Source organism: Sphaeramia orbicularis, chromosome 19, assembly GCF_902148855.1.
Source record: "Sphaeramia orbicularis chromosome 19, fSphaOr1.1, whole genome shotgun sequence".
NCBI lineage: Eukaryota > Metazoa > Chordata > Actinopteri > Kurtiformes > Apogonidae > Sphaeramia > Sphaeramia orbicularis.
In genome coordinates this window covers 33,869,823-33,890,086 of record NC_043975.1, presented here as the reverse complement: position 1 = coordinate 33,890,086, position 20,264 = coordinate 33,869,823, and the positions used below count along the sequence as shown (strand labels likewise).

At 37.1% G+C, this 20,264-nt stretch overlaps 1 protein-coding gene across 1 annotated transcript; it reads left to right on the top strand.

Annotated features, from left to right (window-relative positions):
* The first annotated feature begins 735 nt into the window (after window positions 1-735).
* On the top strand, window positions 736-16,962 carry cog7 (component of oligomeric golgi complex 7). Its single transcript, XM_030122162.1, has 17 exons — window positions 736-1,181; window positions 2,703-2,851; window positions 2,947-3,063; window positions 3,341-3,509; window positions 3,621-3,703; window positions 3,827-3,949; window positions 4,920-5,118; window positions 5,204-5,331; window positions 5,415-5,569; window positions 5,702-5,818; window positions 6,975-7,040; window positions 7,143-7,329; window positions 7,434-7,574; window positions 7,748-7,831; window positions 9,424-9,538; window positions 10,921-11,064; window positions 16,023-16,962. The coding sequence occupies exons 1-17, from the start codon at window positions 1,016-1,018 to the stop codon at window positions 16,187-16,189; spliced, it is 2,310 nt and encodes a 769-aa protein (XP_029978022.1). The 5' UTR covers window positions 736-1,015; the 3' UTR covers window positions 16,190-16,962.
* The last annotated feature ends 3,302 nt before the right edge of the window (window positions 16,963-20,264 follow it).

Below are 20,264 nucleotides of genomic sequence, written 5' to 3'. Positions count from 1 at the left end.
AGACTCTTCACACCCAAACAATATCTGCTCTTTTGATCTGATTTGAGTCACATAAATGCTTCTTCAACCTTGGTAATGCACATGATCCGAAATTCTATTCCTGGTCATTACTAACAATGTAAGAATGAGGTTGAGTAACAGTAAAATCCACATTTACTACACTTCTTGGATCAACTCAGTAATGTATATCCACTGCACTGTGGTGTATATTCACTGATCAAATACTAAAGTGATAAAGAGAACTGTTGCTATGATTACTGTTACTGCAAAAGCATGTTTAAAGCTCCTCTGTATGTATCTGCATTGGAAATGTAATTATGATGCTCGCCTGCAGATGGAAGCAGAGTGCATACAATTATATTGTATTGACGATCACCCGCATTTACATTAATTACGATGACAATAAAATCACCAAATAGTTTATTATCCGAGCAGACTTAGGTATTACACACCATACATGTAAGGAAGAAGTGCTGGAACTAAAAGGGTTTCTTTAAACTGACATTTCTACACGGGATTAGTAATGTGTAACACTGCTTCAAGCTAGGTTTCCTGTCCCCTTCTGTTCTGTCCCTCGGTGAAACGTGATTTATATACATAATTTATTTAAAAATTATATTTATTCATATTAATTCTTTAATTCTTCTTAATTCTTGTTTTGCTGACTAGATTTTTTCCGGTATTCGTTTGTTGTGTCGGCGCTTGTTTCCGGGGAAGGTAAATAGAACGCACAAACCGGAAGTTGTTGTCATCTCTTTACAACAACCAGCATCAAACGGTTAATTCTCTTCTTTTAATGTTGTAAACCTTTAATTTTAATTCTGGAGGAAGCCGTTGCCTTGTTGGAACTATATTTAGTTGTAATGATCATTTCATTTTCCTGGGCTATTTATTTTATATTCGTTTCGAAGCCTTTATTTGGTAAAAACTAGCTAGTGGTAGCAATGGGTCGATGACATAGACTAACAGCAGAAGAGATTCACACAGCCCTGCTACGTGAACTGCCGACAGCCAAATGGATTTCTCCAAGTTTCTGGACGATGATTTTGATGTGAAAGACTGGGTGAACGGCGCCTTCAAAGTGGTGCAGAAGGACGCGCCGGGGAAGACGGATACACACGCAGCCACACTGGTCATGAAGCTGCAGCTGTTCATCCAGGAAGTAAATAATGCCATTGAAGGTAAGACACGTAATGACACCAAACCTATAACCCTGTGTTGGTGTTTGTCCACTCCATTTAACCCTCACGGACCCCTGAAGCCATTTTTGTTCAGTTTGTCATTTTTCTTTTTTTTGATTTGGTGATCATTATGACTGTGTTGCAGCTTATGAGATTAAATTCTGCAAGAATCTCTCTTTTTTTGACATAAAAAAAAAAAAAAAAAAAAAAAAAAATAATAATAATAATAATGTCAGTTACTTTTACAGGTCTGTTTTACTTTATAGACACTTTTTGTACCCTCTGGGGACCCACAAGCCAAAAATGTACATGCAAAAGAACTACCATAAAATCATCATATATCAGTATTGTTTGTTTTTTGTCAGCATAAATCTCTTAAACCACTTCAGCTCAGCTCAAATCTACCAAATGTTCAATAATTTTATGGATTTTAAACCTTTAAATGCCAGTTTGAATACGTGATGCCACCTACATACAAAATACAAGATATTTTTTATAGGCTAGTACATGTTGGAGGGATGTGGCTTTGTTTACTATCAGAGTGTTGGCACGTCAGAGATTAGCTTTAACACTGATTTCAATGCATTAGTAATTTTTGTGCAGTGCAGGACCCTTATAAAGGCTTCATCAATTTGTATCAGTGGTTCCTAACCTTTTTTGGCTTGTGACCCCATTTTAACATCACAAATTGATTGACTTTCAAAACTGAGATTTTTTTTTTTTTTTTTTCCTAAAACTAATTTGTTTTTGATCATGTAATAGTTTGCTATATTATGTTGCAAATACATATTAATTTTAGACAATATTTAGTCTATGTAATGTATATTATTATGGACAGAGGCAGAAAAGCCAAATTGAGATTACTGCACAAAGTGAGAATTTTATTTTCCTTGGTCAGGATTTGTACAGTCAGTCCAGCTTGTATTTACAAGGCTGACAATTAATACTGAACAAACAATAATGTAAACTATGAATTATGAAAGAGCTGCAGCATCTGAAACTGACCACAATGAACATTTGAAAGATAAACAGTACCACAGTGCTTCAGTTTCAGCTTCACAGTCTGTCATGTCTTTTATGTATTGGGATTGTCTCTCTCAACTCACCATATTTTTATTACTAAGTTTTTATTTTTATTTTTTTTATCAATTACTAGAAATTTCAGGTGACTCCACGTGGGGTCCCGACCCCAAGGTTGAAAAACACTGATTTGTATTGAAACCACCTTTTTCAATATCACATAAAAAATACTAAATGCAATTAAATCAATGTTGTATCTACGTACTTTTATTTCAGTTGACCTTCAAAATCTTTTCCCACAGGTTACACAACTAGTAAATTCATTTGATCCATTCTTTAAATTCATACTGTTTCTTTTGGAAACACATTGGGGGTGGGGTGGGGGTGGGGGTGGATGTTAAGTTTTTTGTGTATCATTCTGGCCATTTTTTTTCTTTTTACCTCGTAAAATTCTCATTGTATTGTTAACATAAAACTTAACCACTGTGTGTATTTCTATAGAGAGCAGCAACCAGGCCCTCCAGAACATGCCCAGGGTGCTTCGAGATGTGGAGGCTTTGAAACAGGAGGCTTCCTTTCTCAAGGAGCAGATGGTCCTGGTCAAAGAAGACATCAGAAAGTTTGAGCAGGACACTGTGCAGTCTATGCAGGTGTGTGACCCAGAGCATAGTAGTGAGTGACATCAGTAGATGATTCTTAGAGGTTGCTTGGTGGGTTTAACTTATGTTTTATTGTTGTATTCCAGGTCCTGGTGGAGATAGATCAAGTGAAGAGTCGGTTGCAGCTGGCAGCTGAAGCACTGCAGGAGGCAGACAAATGGAGTACGTTGAGTGCAGATATTGAGGAGACATTTAAAACACAGGTAAATATGAACTGGTATTAAGTAATCATAAAGATTCTTCATAAGATCTTTTTCCACACTGTTCAAAGTCAAATGACATCACAGTTAGAGCCATTTCATCTAGTATGATTATTAGTGTTCTGTCATGCATTCATTTTAATGCCTGATTTAATGCCAACCAAACTTTACTATAATTTGTCAGTGACATACTCAATTAAGCCTGTCTAACATTTCATAAGTAAGAGCATAGGGATGAGCACTAGTAAATGTATTACTAATATGTTCCTTTTCTTTCCAGGACCTTGCATTGATCTCATCTAAGCTGACCAGCATGCAGAACAGCCTGGCCATGCTGGTAGACACACCAGACTACTCTGAAAAGTGTGTCCACCTGGAGGCTCTTAAAAACAGACTTGAAGCTCTAGCCAGCCCACAGATAGTTGCAACCTTTAATTCCATGTCTATAGGTAAGAAGCAAAGGCACATTTATAGAGGTCGATTGATTTGAATGATTTTTAATAATCATCTTGTCAGTATAAATGCTTAACTTCGATGGTTTGTCTGCATTGTTTTTACAGACCAAGCCAAATTGTTTGTTAAAGTCTTCACAGAGATTGATAGAATGCCACAACTCCTAGCATACTACTACAAATGTCATAAAGTAGGTATTAAAGGTTTTATAACACTAAATAAATAAACTCCCAGTTATATTGTTCTGAAAGTTCTCATCTGTTTGGCTTGAGTATGCTTGAGCTTTAAAGTATCTGTGTGATGTCATCTTCAGGGTCAACTGGTTAGCATGTGGCAGGATATCTCTCAGAGTGAGCTCAGTCTGAACCAACAGCTGGCTGAATTTTATGACACCTTGCTCTCTACGTGGCATTCTCAACTCCAGTGGAGCAGCCAGGTAAGACACAGAACACTGCAAAGAGAACTAAATGACTACCCTTAGATACAAAAAAATATCCATTTAGATAGTAAGTTTAGTAAGTTTTGTGCATGGGTGATGAAAAAGGAAATTCTGACAGCTGTGTAAACATTGATTAACAAGGCTCTAATGTGGAAAAGTGGCCAAAATTGCATGATCCATTATGTTTTTTTGTGTCGAAACATGATTTTCACAAATTTTCTAAAGGTGGTTTTTCAGCTTTATTCTGAAATGATCTAATTCAGAATATCCAAACAGTTTACATGGCCTGTAAAAATGTGGAATATTAATGTGAATGTCAGCAAATATCAAACTAATACATTTAACCTCCGTAAGTGTGATCCTTATCTCCGCCAGGAGGTATTGTGATCACTTTGCTTTGTGCGTTTGTTTGCGTGTTTGTTTGTTTGTTTGTTACCAACTTTACGGGAAACTATTACAACCATCTTTACCAAATTTTACCCACAGATAGGCCTAGGCCCTGGGACGACCCCATTCAATTTTGGGCCAAGTAGGCCAAAGTTAAATTCCCAACAAGGTCACAAAATGTCAAATTTTCCTATCTCATTGAGCAATTTTCAAAAATTCATAAAAAATTCAAAATGACTCTGATTAGCCTCCAATTTGATATACCCATAGCTTCTAACAATATCTTGTATCTGGCACAAAATTGTCTACATCCACTGTGGAATATGGACTCTGTGGACATTTCAATTTAACACTGAAAATCCCATTTACGACACATTTTTCATTATAACTCAACAAATATTGATTGGAATTTAATATAATTTGACATACACATGACTGGTACCAAGCTTCAACTTTTTCTGCTGTATGGAACAACCTTGAAACTGTTTAATTTAAAAAGAAATAGTCGATCCACACATGCACACCGTTCGGGGTTTGCGTTCTCTGAACACTTGTTTACCCATAATGTGACACTTGATAGGTGTTCAAGAATCCGTATGAGGTGGTAACAGTGTTGCTGATCCAGACTCTGGGGGCCATGGTCCCATCCATCCCCGTGTGCCTCAGCACCGCCATGGAGCGTGCAGCACAAGAGCAGCGTCTTAACACCTTGTTGGAACTTCATGATACTACGTCTACTTTTGGACACAGCCTGGAGGCCGCCATGCTACCACACCTGGGTCTGTGCAAAGCCGTAGAAGCCATAATCTGTACAATAGATGTGGTGAATTACATCCTCATGTTCTGCCTGTGCTTTCCCTACAGGTGAGACTAACCTTCTGAAGGTGAATGAGTTGGTCTGTTCGCTCTATGACCCCTATAAATCTTATCAGCTGCAGTATGGAGACCTAGAGGAAGTTCACCTTCTCATCCAGATCAGTGCTGTACCTTTAGTAAGATCACACACAAACCGACAGTAATGTTTCTACTTTCTATTTGTATTTTTGTCTATATTTGTATTCCTCTCTCTTCACAGGAACATGGGGAAGTTATTGATTGTGTGGAGGAGCTGAGCCACTCTGTTGGGAAGCTGTTTGGCCTGGCTAGTGCTGCTGTGGACCGCTGCGTCAAACTGACTGATGGACTGGCAGTGTGTGGACTCCTCAAAGCCCTCAAAGCCCTTTTCACCAAGTAATGAGTCTTTCCTTTCATACATATTCGTACAGGAGATATTTATAGTGTCCCATTTTGCTTTGTCAGTTTAAAAATGTTTGATTATACGTATCTGTAATCAGGTGTCCAACTTTAACTTTGTGTTTCTAGGTATGTGTCTGACTTTTCTACAACACTGCAGTCGATCAGGAAGAAGTGTAAACTAGAGGATGCGCTCAGCTCATCTGTTTTCCAGGAGGACTGGACTGCCTTTCAGAACTCTGTCAGGTTACTGATTTTTATTCCTTTTGAAATCAGTTCATAAAAGTAAGTTAGTTTTCTCATCTTACCAGTTGTCTGGCTCAAATGTAGCCTTCAAACTGCATAGCAGTAAGTGCTGTCAGTGCTCGCAGCTCCACCAGACACACTGCTGCACGTTTCAGAAGCATCCCATCGTGGCTCTGTGCTCTGCTAAAAATACATGCCAAGTCTATTTTTGATGGAAAACACATCAGGTTGCAAACAGACAGGCAGGAAGTCAGATGGCACAGAGCATTTGGACATTTTCAATATGACACCTCATGCTTATTCCTTATTTCCAATCATAACTGATACATAAGTGGATGATACATCACAAATGCATAGGAAATAACAACACAAAGCACAATTAACCCATAAAGACCCAAACAGCCAGTAGTGACCAAAATCATCTAGTGATCTTAAATGTTTAATACCTGTTGATCCACTAATCCTATCGATACATGTAAATAATTGGTGTAAAATGCAGTTTGTCATCTTTTCATGGTCATCAGATGTGATGTTCATCCATTTGGATGTTCAGAGGTTCCGTAGTGAGTGTGGAAACACCGTCATCTTCGACAACATTGACTCACCAGTAAAACCCATGGAGTTTGATAAATGACGGTGGATGGAGATACTTGTTTTTATATTTACTTATAGATATCTTTTCTGAAAAAGTAACTTTTTCATCCGTTTGGTCTGTTTTTGATATAATAACCCTCAACTTTAATCTGAGCTTTTATGAACAGTTAGATGATCAGTAAATTGGATGCAGGAAAATGCATGATTTTCACTGAAAAAACACAATACAGAGGATAATATTCTAATAAATGGAGATAAATCACTTGAGAAAGGTTAAATCTGGAGAAAAATTCATTTGGGAACTGTCACAAAAGTAGCGCTGGGTCTTTAAGGGTTAAAACGGACAAAGAAGAAACCAACTATGACTTGGTAGAGGGATAAAAATGAAGGATCAAAATCAGAAGTCAACAAAACCATGGGTCTGAAAGTCTTCTGAAGTGGTATGAAGGAGATACAGTCAAACTGAACTACAACAAGAAGCAGCCATCTCTGGTTGACATGAGGTATTCTATTATACAAGATGTTTGGACATTTTCTAACATGTTCACTTTGTGCCTTACAGGATTATTGCCACCTGTGGAGAGCTACTAAGACAATGTGGAGCTTTTGAGCAGCAGCTGTCAAACAAGTGAGAAAAACTTTTATACTGACGTCTCTTTAATCCACAAACGACACAGTGTTCACATTTTAAGCAATCCAACGAATTCTCATTGATCAACCCCTGCAACAGGATCCTGGGCACAGCAGGGAAGTACTTGTCAGAGTCTTACAGCCCTCGTAGTCTGGCAGGGATCCAAGAAGCCACCTCCACGGACCGGAAGAGCACCGCCAAAAACCCCTGGCAGGAATATAATTACCTCCAGAGGGGAAACATGGCTGAATACAATAGCCTCATGGAAGTGCTTTACTCCTTAAAGGTATGGAGTGAAGCTTGGTGTCAGAATATGATTTAGTCAGTTGATGTTTACTAAATAGAACTGAGTTAGGAGTAGCTTATGTGGATCTTCTTTGTGTTGTGCAGGAGAAAGGCACCGGTAACTCCAACCTGTTAGCTGAACCCAGAGCAGCTCTGACCAGACTCAACCAGCAGGCGAACCAGCTGGCCTTCGATTCAGTCTTCCTACAGATCAAACACCAGCTCTGCCTCGTCTCCAAGATGGAGGTGATGAAGTGTCATGTTTCTTGATTATTTGATTAAAAAAAACCTGATTGACAGGATTTGAGTGCATGAGTGCTACGAGCAGTCAGATTGTGTGAATGTGTGTATGTGCATGCAGTGAACATTTGGGTGTCTTATTTCATCTCACATCAAACATTCCCCTTGTTTGTATTCAGAGCCAAGAGGCGCCTGGATTTGGAGAGAGTTACACAGAGGACCTGCCTACATTCAGCCTGTCACCGCAAGAATACATTACAAATGTGAGTCCAGTTTGGCTTTGATATAAGCTTCATTTAATCTAAACAACTAATAGTATTAAACTGCATACTATCAATATACTATACACCATGGGTGTCAAACATACAGCCTGTGGGCCAAAACCGACCCGCCAAAACGTCCAATCTGGGCCCATCGGATGAATTTGTGAAAAGCAAAAATTACACTTAAGATATTAAAAACCATTTCAGTTCGATGTCAAGTTGGTTAGACCAGTAAAAGACTATCATAAATTCACAAACTGTGACTACAAGAAGCACAAATGGACAAACAATGGAATAAATGGACTGATTACAGAACCTGGAATGGTGGAAGGACTGAATAATGGGAATGTAGTGTCGTGTAGTGTACCCAAGCAAGGTTTGTGTGTTTGTTTTTTGTTGTTTTTGGTGACTACGTGTCTATAAAATTTCAATAAAAATGTAAGCGGAAAAAAAAAAAGACTATCATAACCTGTAAATACTTACAACTTCATCTGGGTTCCTGTGTGGTCTTAAAAAGTCTTGAATTTACAAATCTGCATTAAATACCTTAAAAAAGTCTTTAAAAGGTGTTCATTTTGATATGGTTGGTTTTAAGTTGTGTTGCCATAAACTTGTTTGCTGTACTGTGTTTAAATGTGTCTGGGAAATATCCAAGCTGCAAAGAAAGTAACGTTAGTCTACTCATTTCCATCCGTTCCAATCTGACAATTTATACTGAAATTGGGAACCAACTATTGCTAATTCTGCAGCCCCCTTTGAGAAATGATCACAGAACAATCAGCCCAACACGTGCAGGAGTTAGTTGTGTGTGTCGCCCGAGAAAACTGACTTTAGGAAGTTTAAGGGACAAACAAGTGAAAAGTAAATATAGGGAAGTGCAAATTTAATAATACCCGATTGAAGAAAAGATCTATCTCGATCTGGTTGGCACGAGTAGAGGGGAACGGCTGGGAAATGGGCATTAAATTCTGTTCTAAGTAGTCTTAAAAAATCTTAAATTTAACTTGAAACCTGCAGGAACCCTGTTCAAGTATTTTTTGTTTTAGTGTAAAAACAGTAAAATTACAGGAAAATGTTTACATTTACAAACTATACTTTCACAAAAAATATGAATAACCTGAACAAATATGAAGAACCTGAAATGTCTTTAGAGAAATAAGTGTAATTTTACCAATATTTTGTTTATTGCTAAATGCTTATTGCATTTATAGATCTACTGTGATCTGTAAGTTGTAATGTACATGTGCAAATGAGAAGCTGAGACATTTAATATGAAGATAAATTGCTCTTATTTTAATAAATTTCAGTTTGTTCATGGTTGTTCAGGTTATTCACATTTTTTTAAAGGATAGTTTGTAGATGTAAATGTTTTCATGATGTAATTTAGGTTTTTTTGTCCCTCTAAAACACAGAGAAAAGTTTGGAGTTTACATTATTTATATATTATTATGCTATTATTTCACTGGGGTGCAGATCATATTGTTGCTGAATATGGCCCCTGAACTAAACTGACTTTGACATCCCTGCTATACACTATTATTTTATTCATATGTCACTATGATTCTAGATGTTTGTGTGTTTCCCTCTTCCAGATTGGGCAGTACTTGATGTCGCTGCCTCTCCACTTGGAGCCATTTGTGACACAGGAGGACCCTGCTCTAGAGTTGGCTTTGCATGCCGGGAAGCTGCCTTTCCCACCAGAACAAGGTTACTGTCATGCAAACCTTTATTTTTTCCCTCTTTTTTGTTTCTGTTTCTACACAAAACCTTGTTCTGCACTTCATTCATTCATTTTTGTGACACAAAAGCACAGTCTCAATCATTCAACCCAATAAAAATTAGGCATAATGTATAATATTTCCCTATTAGAATATCTAAAACCTATGGTCTATTTCATCTGGTTGTCTCAGTGGTGTCCTAACCCCTCTCCTAACATTAGCACTTAACATTACTTGTGGCTTTATTAGAAAGAAGTATCATAATATCAGTTTATGCCACCTTGTGTGTAGTCATAGTTTTGATCAGGGCCGTGTCAAATAGATTTTCATCATATACTACCTCAGATGGTTCAGATGGGTCAGGTCCACAGTAGAGTCATTTCCTGTGTCTGTGCCATGTGGGTTTCTCTAATATCCTAACTGTAGGAGATCAGCAGCAGCATTTTATCCCATTCATTCCAAGGGAACGTGATCTCAGATTATGTTGGATTTAGAGTTGCACAATATATTGTTTGAGCATCGGCATCACGATGTACGTGTGTGCAACAGTCACATCGCAGGTCCTGTAATGTTGAAGGCAAATGAACTCAACATGTTCTCATTATGGAATTATTTTGGCTACAAGAAGGATGATATTGAAACCTGTGTTCTGTGTCGATAATGCCTTGCACCTGTCGCCACAACGAGAGGAAACACATCATATTACAATATATATTGCAGGGTTTAGATTATCGTAATGTCAGTTTTTTCCAATATCGTGCAGCCCTAGTCTGATTCCTTTTCTCTGTTGTCACATGAATAAATATTGGAGACCTTTTTCAAAAGCTATGTATTTACTATACATTCTGTCATGAAAATGGAATTTGTCAGAAGAAAATGAAGTTGAGACCTTTTGAGATGAGATCTGGTGAAATGAATCTCGTCTAAATGGTGTTATAGCAAGTGAGGAAAATAAAGTGAATCATAGTAAAGTAAAATAATTTTAATTACCTGTAAAACTCATAGTGTTAATGTATTTCATGTCTTTATACAGATGTTATTGATCTACTTTCGTCCTTTTGCACAACATTTTCAAACCTTATGACTGTACCTAATCAGGAGAAGGAAATACAATTTATTACCATTAGTGGCATTTTCAGTGCATTATCTTTGTGTACAGGATCTTTCCTATTACTATGCGTTTTATTCTTGTTGTAGAGCCTCGTAGTAGCAGAAGTTAAGTCAAAATTCTGTCATTTTGACATTTATTCACCTTTTTCAGCCTCCTTTTCCCCCTGATACTTCTGTTCAAACCCTACCTGTCTGTAATAGGCCACGACACCATGCTCTTATGACTTGTTGCAGTCTGGTAACATGTGTCTTCTGTCTCAGGTGATGACCTTGCAGAGCTGGATAACACTGCAGACTACTGGTTGGGCTCCATCGCTCGAGCCACAATGCAGACGTACTGTGATGCCATCCTACTCATCCCCCAACTGAGTCCTCATTCCACTAAACAACTGGCCACAGATATTGGTAAAGAATACTAGAAGGCCGCATTTCACTGCCCACAAACGAGCAGTTTCTATAAAAAAATATATGATTACTGTTAATAATAGGAAAAATACAGGGCCACATTTTTTTTTGGAAATGATCTGCTTCATAGATAAAAGTGAGCCATAATTTACATACTTTAATGAGATTGGAATAGACAAAAATGTTGCTTAGCTGGTGTTTTCAAGATGTATGGGTAAGTAGTATTATATATATACAGGGGTTGGACAAAATAATGGAAACACCTTCTATGATGCCACAATGTTAGGTGTTTCCATTATTTTGTCCAACCCCTGTACTGTATACACATCTATATCATAATACTGGAAGGTCTCAGAACGTCTGTGTGTGTGTATCTGCACAGTTCTGAGAAATTGAGATGCTTTTAACTGGCCAGTTTGGTATCTACAGTTGAGGAATAGTCCTATCTCTACATTAAATATCTCCTCAAGTTGATAGGACCAATATTTTGGGAGATATTAGTAATTTTGACATACAAAAGCCTTACAATCACATTGTGCCCATGATGGTTTACTGGAAGTGCAGTATCACACTGCATGATGGGAAATGAAGTTAAAAACAGGAACAATACAATTACTAGCTTGAGTCCATGATGATTGACAGGAACCGCAGTTCCATTCTGCATGATGGGAAATGAAGTTAAAAACGGGAACGACGCATTTACTAGCCTCAGTCCCTAGATATTGGTAATAATATGACCTGTGGTTCCCCATGGGTCAATGTGCTAGTAATATACATATTTAACAAGTGGTGCCAGGCACAACAAACCCCGTCCCTCACACATATTTGGCCCATTACTAGTAAATTTGAAGATTTAAAAAAAAAATCATAAAAAATTTGGACTTTGATCTACCTTACCCAAAATGTAATCACATATATTCTGGGTCACTGGCAATCTATAAATCCAGTGTTGACAAACAAAGAAACAAACAAAATGAACCAAAAACAATACCCCTTGCCTCCTCTTTGGGGGGCAGGATACTAAATGTTCCACTAGAAGAATCTGAAAAGTGAAAGTAGTCGAGCTACAGGTTTTGAAGCTGAACCTGTAGCTCAGAGATGAACCACTCTGATTAATTCATAGAATTTTCTATTTTGACCCAATACTTTACATTGAAAGCTACAGCCAACTTGCATTTTCGACTTAATTTATCTCCATTAGTGACCCAGATTTGGCAACGTTTCACTATATCTGGAAGCATTTTACTCATAGATCAGTGGAATTGGTTTCAGTGTGTAAGATGTTTTAGCCGCTAGTGGTGAGGTTTTCGATTTTGCTAGATCTTACCCTCCCCTTGCTTGAGTCAGAGTTTGCTTTAGTTTTATCTGATTTGAGCTTTTTAATTCCAGCGGGTTAATAACTCCACCCACTATAAAACTGAGATAAGGACAAAAATAATACATCTTATCTGAACTTCTGTAGAAACTTAATAGGCTCCTCTGAAGGGGACCTGCTGACTTTGTGGATATAAATTCTAACCTGATCAAAAACACACTGACACATGATCCTCAAAGCTGCTACAGTGTCAGAAAAAGGCAGAGATGGAGGTGATCAGGTGTAGATGTGAGACAGGAGTAGTTCATCTGTTTGACAGACAATCACCTGACAGACTATAGAGCCTCTGATGAATGGGTTAATGTGAGTGTCTGCTCTGGTTTTAGCCTCCAATAAAGGCAAACCTAAAAATCAATGTCACTTATTTGCTCTTAAACCTACCAAACGAAAAACAGCCTTTTTGTGAGTCCCGTGTTTCCGAATACTGATACAATGGCTTGAGGAAAATGAACGAGGCTCAGCAGAATCTGACTGAAGGACAGATGGACTGAACACCTCTGATTAGAGGCCGTAACTGTTTTTCTTTATACAAATGCCATGATGCAGAGTCATTCTAAAACAATACTGAAAGCACAGCCCTTTTTCATTAAATGGGCAACATGGCTCAAAAATATCTTCAAACAGCAAGTGGTGAGATGAGCTATTTTCACCTACATTATTCAGATTTTTATATATTTGTCCAATTTTCTGTTCATTATCTCCAGCACTGATGCATTTCTTTACAAGTGAGTCGTAAGATGCTGTTTACAGCTCAAAAAGCATGCTCTAGTGTTCAGTTTCTTCTTAAATCTTCCACTTGGAACTTAAATATACATGTATGTAATCTATATACATACAACATAATTAGCTATTTATTATTATTATTATTATTATTATTATTATTATTATTATTATTATTATTATTATTATCATTATTATTATTATTATTATTATTATTATTATTATTATTATTATTCAGGGTTCCTGCAGGGTCTTGAAAGGTCCTAAAAGTCTTGAATTTACTAATCTGCATCTAATACCTTAAAAAGTCTTTTAACAGTATTACATTTAATATGGTTGGTTCTTAGGTTATGCTGCCATAAACTTGTTCAGTGTACTGTGTTTAAATGTGTCTGGAAAATGTCCAAGCTGCAAAGAAAGTAACATTACGCTGCATTCCAAAGTGCTGGGAGGTAGAATATATCTCACCTGGAGTTAACTACATCCCACCTCAAAGCATTCCAGATGATCCATGTTGAACATAAATAACAAATATGGAGGACCACAGATCTAAGATCCAATTTGCTTTCTTACTGAAGAGGCATTTTGACTGTCAACAGTACAGTGTTGTCATATACGCAAATGAGATGGAAGAGGCAAAATGATGGACAAGCTGATTATACATTGTGCAGTTTTTTTTCCATTGCGAACTTGCACACTGTTCGCTGCCATTGTTGTGTTGACATCACGTTGTAGTTTGCAGTGAGGTTGGGGTACTTAAATCTGGCCCCACTTTGCAAATAGGACCTCCGGCTTCGATAGACGTTCCAGTGCATTTTACCAAGTTGGATGTCAGAAACTTCCCACCTCCCAGCACTTCGGAACACATCATAAGTCTACTCAGTGCCACCTGTTCCAACTTGACAATTTATATTAAAATTAGGAGCCAATTATGGCTAACTTTGCAGTAGTGGTGTGTGATACTACATATTTTGGTATCGATCTGATACCATGCAAATACAAGGCCAGTATCACCAATATCAGTACAGATACGTTTCAATAATTAAGGTGGATGCAAAATCAGCTTGATAAATCTCAATTAATTTCATGACCTTTAAGTGTTTTGTGATGTTTCCTTTTTTATTATTAAATAGTTAAAACCCAGGACAGAATTTGGACAAAGTTTATAATTAAATTGAAAATACTTTATTATCAAAATAAGTTTTTTTGAGAAACAATTAAACAGTAACAAAACAATTTTCCCCCATATGTTGTCATGTCTGGAATTTTTTTCCTTAAACAAAGTACACAAAATGATCACTAGGAAACAAATTATTTTTTTCAGGTAGGGTTCAGAAACTGTGATACAAAAAATTAATAAAAATTATCTCTACCTTACAGACTTTTAACAAATTATTCATCTTGCCATTGTCTCATTTTTGGCCTGAAAATATAACCACATTGCGCTCCTCCTCCATTCCATTTTTCTGCTCTATGTGTCAGTCGGTGCATGCGTTGTGTGTGTACTGGTGGGTGGGCACACCTGAGCTAGTGGCTTGCTTGTTTACTTTGTGCTGCTGAGTCACGTGATGGCACAACATCAAAACACAAGAGGGGGGAGGAGAAGCAAAGTGTGCCTGCTCCGCACTAAGACAGAAGCAGCGAGTCTGGCGACCTAGCTGTCGCCTCTTTGATGAAACCTCAGCAATGTGTACCAGAGAAAAACTGAAACTAAAGTATCAATCTCACCACACTAGTATCGATCTGATACCGATACCGACTTGGTATTGATGCTATTGATATTTGGATCGATCCGCCCACCACTACTTTGCAGGCCCTGGTGAGAAATGACTCTGAACGGTGGAGTAGATAAATACATTTCTTAAATTCTAGGAGTCACGAATTTTTGCCATGAATAGACTGTGAAATGGGCATTAAATTCTGTTCTAATTAGTCTTAAAAAGGTCTTAAAAAGTCTTAAATTTAACTTGTAGAAACCTTGGGAACCCTGTTATTATTACTTTATTCTTACCACCTTGCTACTTGTTGTTTCTACTAGTACTTTACAACGTGCAATTGCCTGTTGTTCAGTACTGTTTTTCTTTTTTAAAGCTATTTTCTTATAGTGTTTCTTGTGTGTGTACAGGGTGGGGAAGCAAAATTTACAATGAACATTTAGTTGTTTTTTCTCAGCAGGCACTACGTCAATTGTTTTGAAACCAAACATATATTGATGTCATAATCATACCTAACACTATTATCCATACCTTTTCAGAAACTTTTGCCCATATGAGTAATCAGGAAAGCAAACGTCAAAGAGTGCGTGATTTACTGAATGCCCTCGTCACACCAAAGGAGATTTCAAATATAGTTGGAGTGTCCATAAAGACTGTTTATAATGTAAAGAAGAGAATGACTATGAGCAAAACTATTACCAGAAAGTCTGGAAGATACTATTAAAGAAGAATGGGAGAAGTCGTCACCCGAATATTTGAGGAACACTTGCGCAAGTTTCAGGAAGCGTGTGAAGGCAGTTATTGAGAAAGAAGGAGGACACATAGAATAAAAACATTTTCTATTATGTCAATTTTCTTGTGGCAAATAAATTCTCCTGACTTTCAATAAACTAATTGGTCATACACTGTCTTTCAATCCCTGCCTCAAAATATTGAAAATTTTGCTTCCCCACCCTGTATATGGTGGTGTGCTGCTTTTGGAACCTCAATTTCCTGAAGGTTCTGCCCAAAGGATCAATAAAGTTCAATCTAATCTAATCTAATCTAATCTAATCTAACCTAATCTAATCGAATCTAATGCAAATTAAATGGTTTCTCCCAGTTTGATTAACATGTATAAGCATCATGGGATGTTTTTGCATCCGCAGATTATCTGAGCAACGTGATGGACGCTCTGGGCCTTCAACCCTCCCGGACCCTGCAGCACATCGTGACCCTGCTTCGAGCCAAACCCGAAGAATACCGACAGACGGCCAAACTACTGCCTCGACGACTGGCCTCCTCCATCGCCGCCCTGCGGAGCATCGACTACTGATCATCAGAGCGGCAGAAAGGACGGATCCTGAGAGTACAGGTGATCGCCAGAACATCAACCGGGGGACTCGTGACGTCTCTGATCCACCAATGGAAAATATATCTAAACGAAAAAGCATGTGATAACACATGTCACAGCCCCATTCTCAGAATTTTCAATGAATTTTCCCCTTTCAGCGTTCTAGAGACGAATGAGAATGTGTAGAGAATAAAATCAGGGTGGCTACTTTTTGATATGTTGTATAAGTGTATTCTGTAATAATGTCTCAACAGAGATGATGCCTTCAAGTCAAGCCAAAAGGGAAAAGTGTCTTGACTCTGTCTGTACTCTCCACATTTTTACGTTGCTGAAGATTCAAAGGTAATACCAAATTCTACATCAGGGAATATGTGAGCGCATTTAATCTGTATGATTGATATAGTTCTTTATGATTATTTGTCACACTAATATTCATCTAATGTTATTGTATTAAGGTAATATACAAGGTTCATTGCTTTCTGTTAACCAAGCTTTACATTCAACATTGTTGTGGAGAAGTGAAGGTGAAAGGTCTCCTGGGGCTGCACAGGTATGGTGACGAATCTCCACGATGACTATTCCCACATTATTTTTATGCAGTATCTTTAAAATCTGTACATAAATCACTTACATAAACACTGTAACTGAGGCTATTGTGTTATTTTTATTCAACAATGTTCAAGTTCGTTTGTAATGTAGGATAGAGTTTAATAAAGTCATACTAGGTTCTGCAAATCTTTATGAACCTCACCTTGGTTTTACTGCGTCTTCACTGTCTTACATATACGTCACTTTTATGTCCTCAGCTGATGCAGACCGTATTTTCACCCTGCAGCCATGAAAATGATTGTGTCTGTCACAATCTGCTGTCAGGGGACTGTTGCAAAAATAGAAGACAGGTAAGACTTTGAAGAATCTGAAGAGGTCACTGATTGTAACAAATCACGGGAACTAGGAACTTCTTCAAACAATTGCTCAGGTGATTAAAAAAAAGATAATATTTTGGCAAAAATGGAAGATACAGGATGATATGCTGCTTTCTCAAAATAGAATATTGTTGCCATACAATAAATTACCCAGGCTGTATCCGCAAAAACCCTTACATAAACACTAAAATGATGAGAAAGCACAAATCAGAGCATAATAATAAAAACATACAATAGAGCAGAGAAATATACTGATTTAGTACTGACATGGTACACAAAATGCAAGGTCTGAAAATGAACTCATTACTTAAATACACACATACACATAGAATTAGCCCAGTTATTTTTCTTACAGATTCTACTCTGAAGTTCTCAAAAATAAACTGTATAGTGCTGTGCAAAAGTTTAAGGCCACAATAGGTTTGTTTTAGGAAGACTACACTGATATTTTATAATGTATGTACTCATCTCAGTCTCTATAACAAAATACAACTGAAATAGCCAAAAGTATGTTCTAATCTAAAATGTTTAATAACTTTTTGACCACTAATCCAGTCAATACATGTAAATAATTCAGGTAAAATGGAGTTTTTATGGGGTAAGGAAGCTGTCAATATTCGTGTGCATTAGACAAACGTAGGCATATTAGCCTATAGTTGGGCAAAAATAAATATAGTTGTGCAAAAAATAAATACCTGTAAACTCTGGAATGAGTTCAGCTGTACATAAAATGTATTGTGTGTATTTTATGTCAGAATAGGAATGAAAAAGTTTTGACATCAAGAATTACAAACACAAAATGCAACTTTACAATTGTGCTTTCTCCATCACAAATACAAATTCACCAACATGACCACTGTCAAAAATACATAACCTATTTATCGAGTAGGAGATGCATTGATTCCACAGACTGCATGGGTTCAGGTTCCCTTTCCACGGCAAGATCGGGCCGGATCACTGCAAGATGGCTGATGAGTGACGAAGGCAGAGAACGAAATCGGGTCAAATCAAACCATTTGTACGGAGAAGGAACCTGAACGCATGTGCAGTCTGTGGAATCGATGTATCTTCTGTTCGATAAATAATGCCTGTGAAGTGGTGACATATTTTTGACAGTAGAGTCAGGTTGGTGAATTCGTAAAGTAGCATTACGTGTTTGTAATTCTTGTCAAAATGTATTCAGTTGTATTCAGATAAAATAAACATTATACAGGGTGGGGAAGCAAAATTTACAATGAACATTTAGTTGTTTTTTCTCAGCAGGCACTACGTCAATTGTTTTGAAACCAAACATATATTGATGTCATAATCATACCTAACACTATTATCCATACCTTTTCAGAAACTTTTGCCCATATGAGTAATCAGGAACGCAAACGTCAAAGAGTGTGTGATTTGCTGAATGCACTCGTCACACCAAAGGAGATTTCAAAAATAGTTGGAGTGTCCATAAAGACTATTTATAATGTAAAGAAGAGAATGACTATGAGCAAAACTATTACGAGAAAGTCTGGAAGATACTATTAAAGAAGAATGGGAGAAGTTGTCACCCGAATATTTGAGGAACACTTGCACAAGTTTCAGGAAGCGTGTGAAGGCAGTTATTGAGAAAGAAGGAGGACACAGAATAAAAACATTTTCTATTATGTAAATTTTCTTGTGGCAAATAAATTCTCATGACTTTCAATAAACTAATTGTTCATACACTGTCTTTCAATCCCTGCCTCAAAATATTGTAAATTTTGCTTCCCCACCCTGTATTTTATGTACGACTGTACAAGAGTTTACAAATATTTATTTTTGCACAACTATAGGCTAATATGCACACATTCCTGTGCTATGCATGTGAATATTTTGATAGCAACCTTACCCCATCAGTTTTTCAGCTTTTCATTGTCATTAGCTATGACCCATTCAGACGTTCAGTGGCTTCATACTGAACATGAAAACACTGTCATCTTCTGCAGCATTGATTCACCAGTTGCATCAGTGACAGTGGATGGAGATGCATGTTTGTATGTTCAGTTGGTGATACATTTTGCTGAAAAAGTCACTTTTTCTTCAGTTATCTGTTTTGATATAATAACTGTTGAATTTACTCTGCTTTTATGAGCATGCAGGGGTGTCCAATCCTGGTCCTGGAGAGCCACTATTCTGTATGTTTTAGATATTTCCCTCTTCCAGCACACCTGGTTCAATTAATGATCAGCTCGTCATCAAGTTCTGCAGAAGCCTGATAACCATGTAATGGCCTCCAGGTGAGATGGAAGAGGGAAATATCGAAAACATGCAGGATACCAGCCCTCGAGGACCAGATTTGAATACCTACACCTATTTACTGATCATGTCATGAACATGCCATGATCAGTCACTATAGAAAAAATATATGATTTTCATAGTAAAATGCTGTGAAACTCTAACTCTTAACCCTACAGGGGACACAAACTAAATAAATGATGATAAATCACTCAGGAAAGGTTAAATTTAGAAAATGAACAGGTGTAGTGGCTACTCTCCATGGTGACTTTTTCCACATTATTTTTATGAGAAAAATAATGTGGAAATTAGAGGGAAAATAATTTAGAAGTCACCACAAACAGTTGTGGGTCTTTATGAGTTAAGTTTGTGGATACTGCTGGAATTTGTGAATTTCCTGTTGGGATGAATAAAGCATCTAATCTAATGTAATCTGATCTAACCTTATCTAATCCTAACAATAGTATTACGAAGAAGGCTAAAAGAAAATGAATGATTATGATAATCAGAATCCAAATACTTTATTAATCCCAGGGGGAAACTGTTGGGTGTCACAGTTGCTCCATTCAAGTTTAATAAAAGAAATAGCAGGAAAGAAACTGTCAATACAACAAAAAAGAAAAATTTTATGTAAATATATACATGTATAAAGCTCCAAATTTACATATATCTGTAATTATATATGCCAAATATACATATTAAAACACTGTACGAAGACACAGAATTAGAACAACAATTAGTACAAAATGTACTAGACAGTATATTATCAATATGATCATTAAAGAAATATACATAATACGTGTGCAAAACATAGTTGAGTGTAATTATAATTTTGAGGTTATAATATATTGATATTTTCTAAAAATATCAAGTTT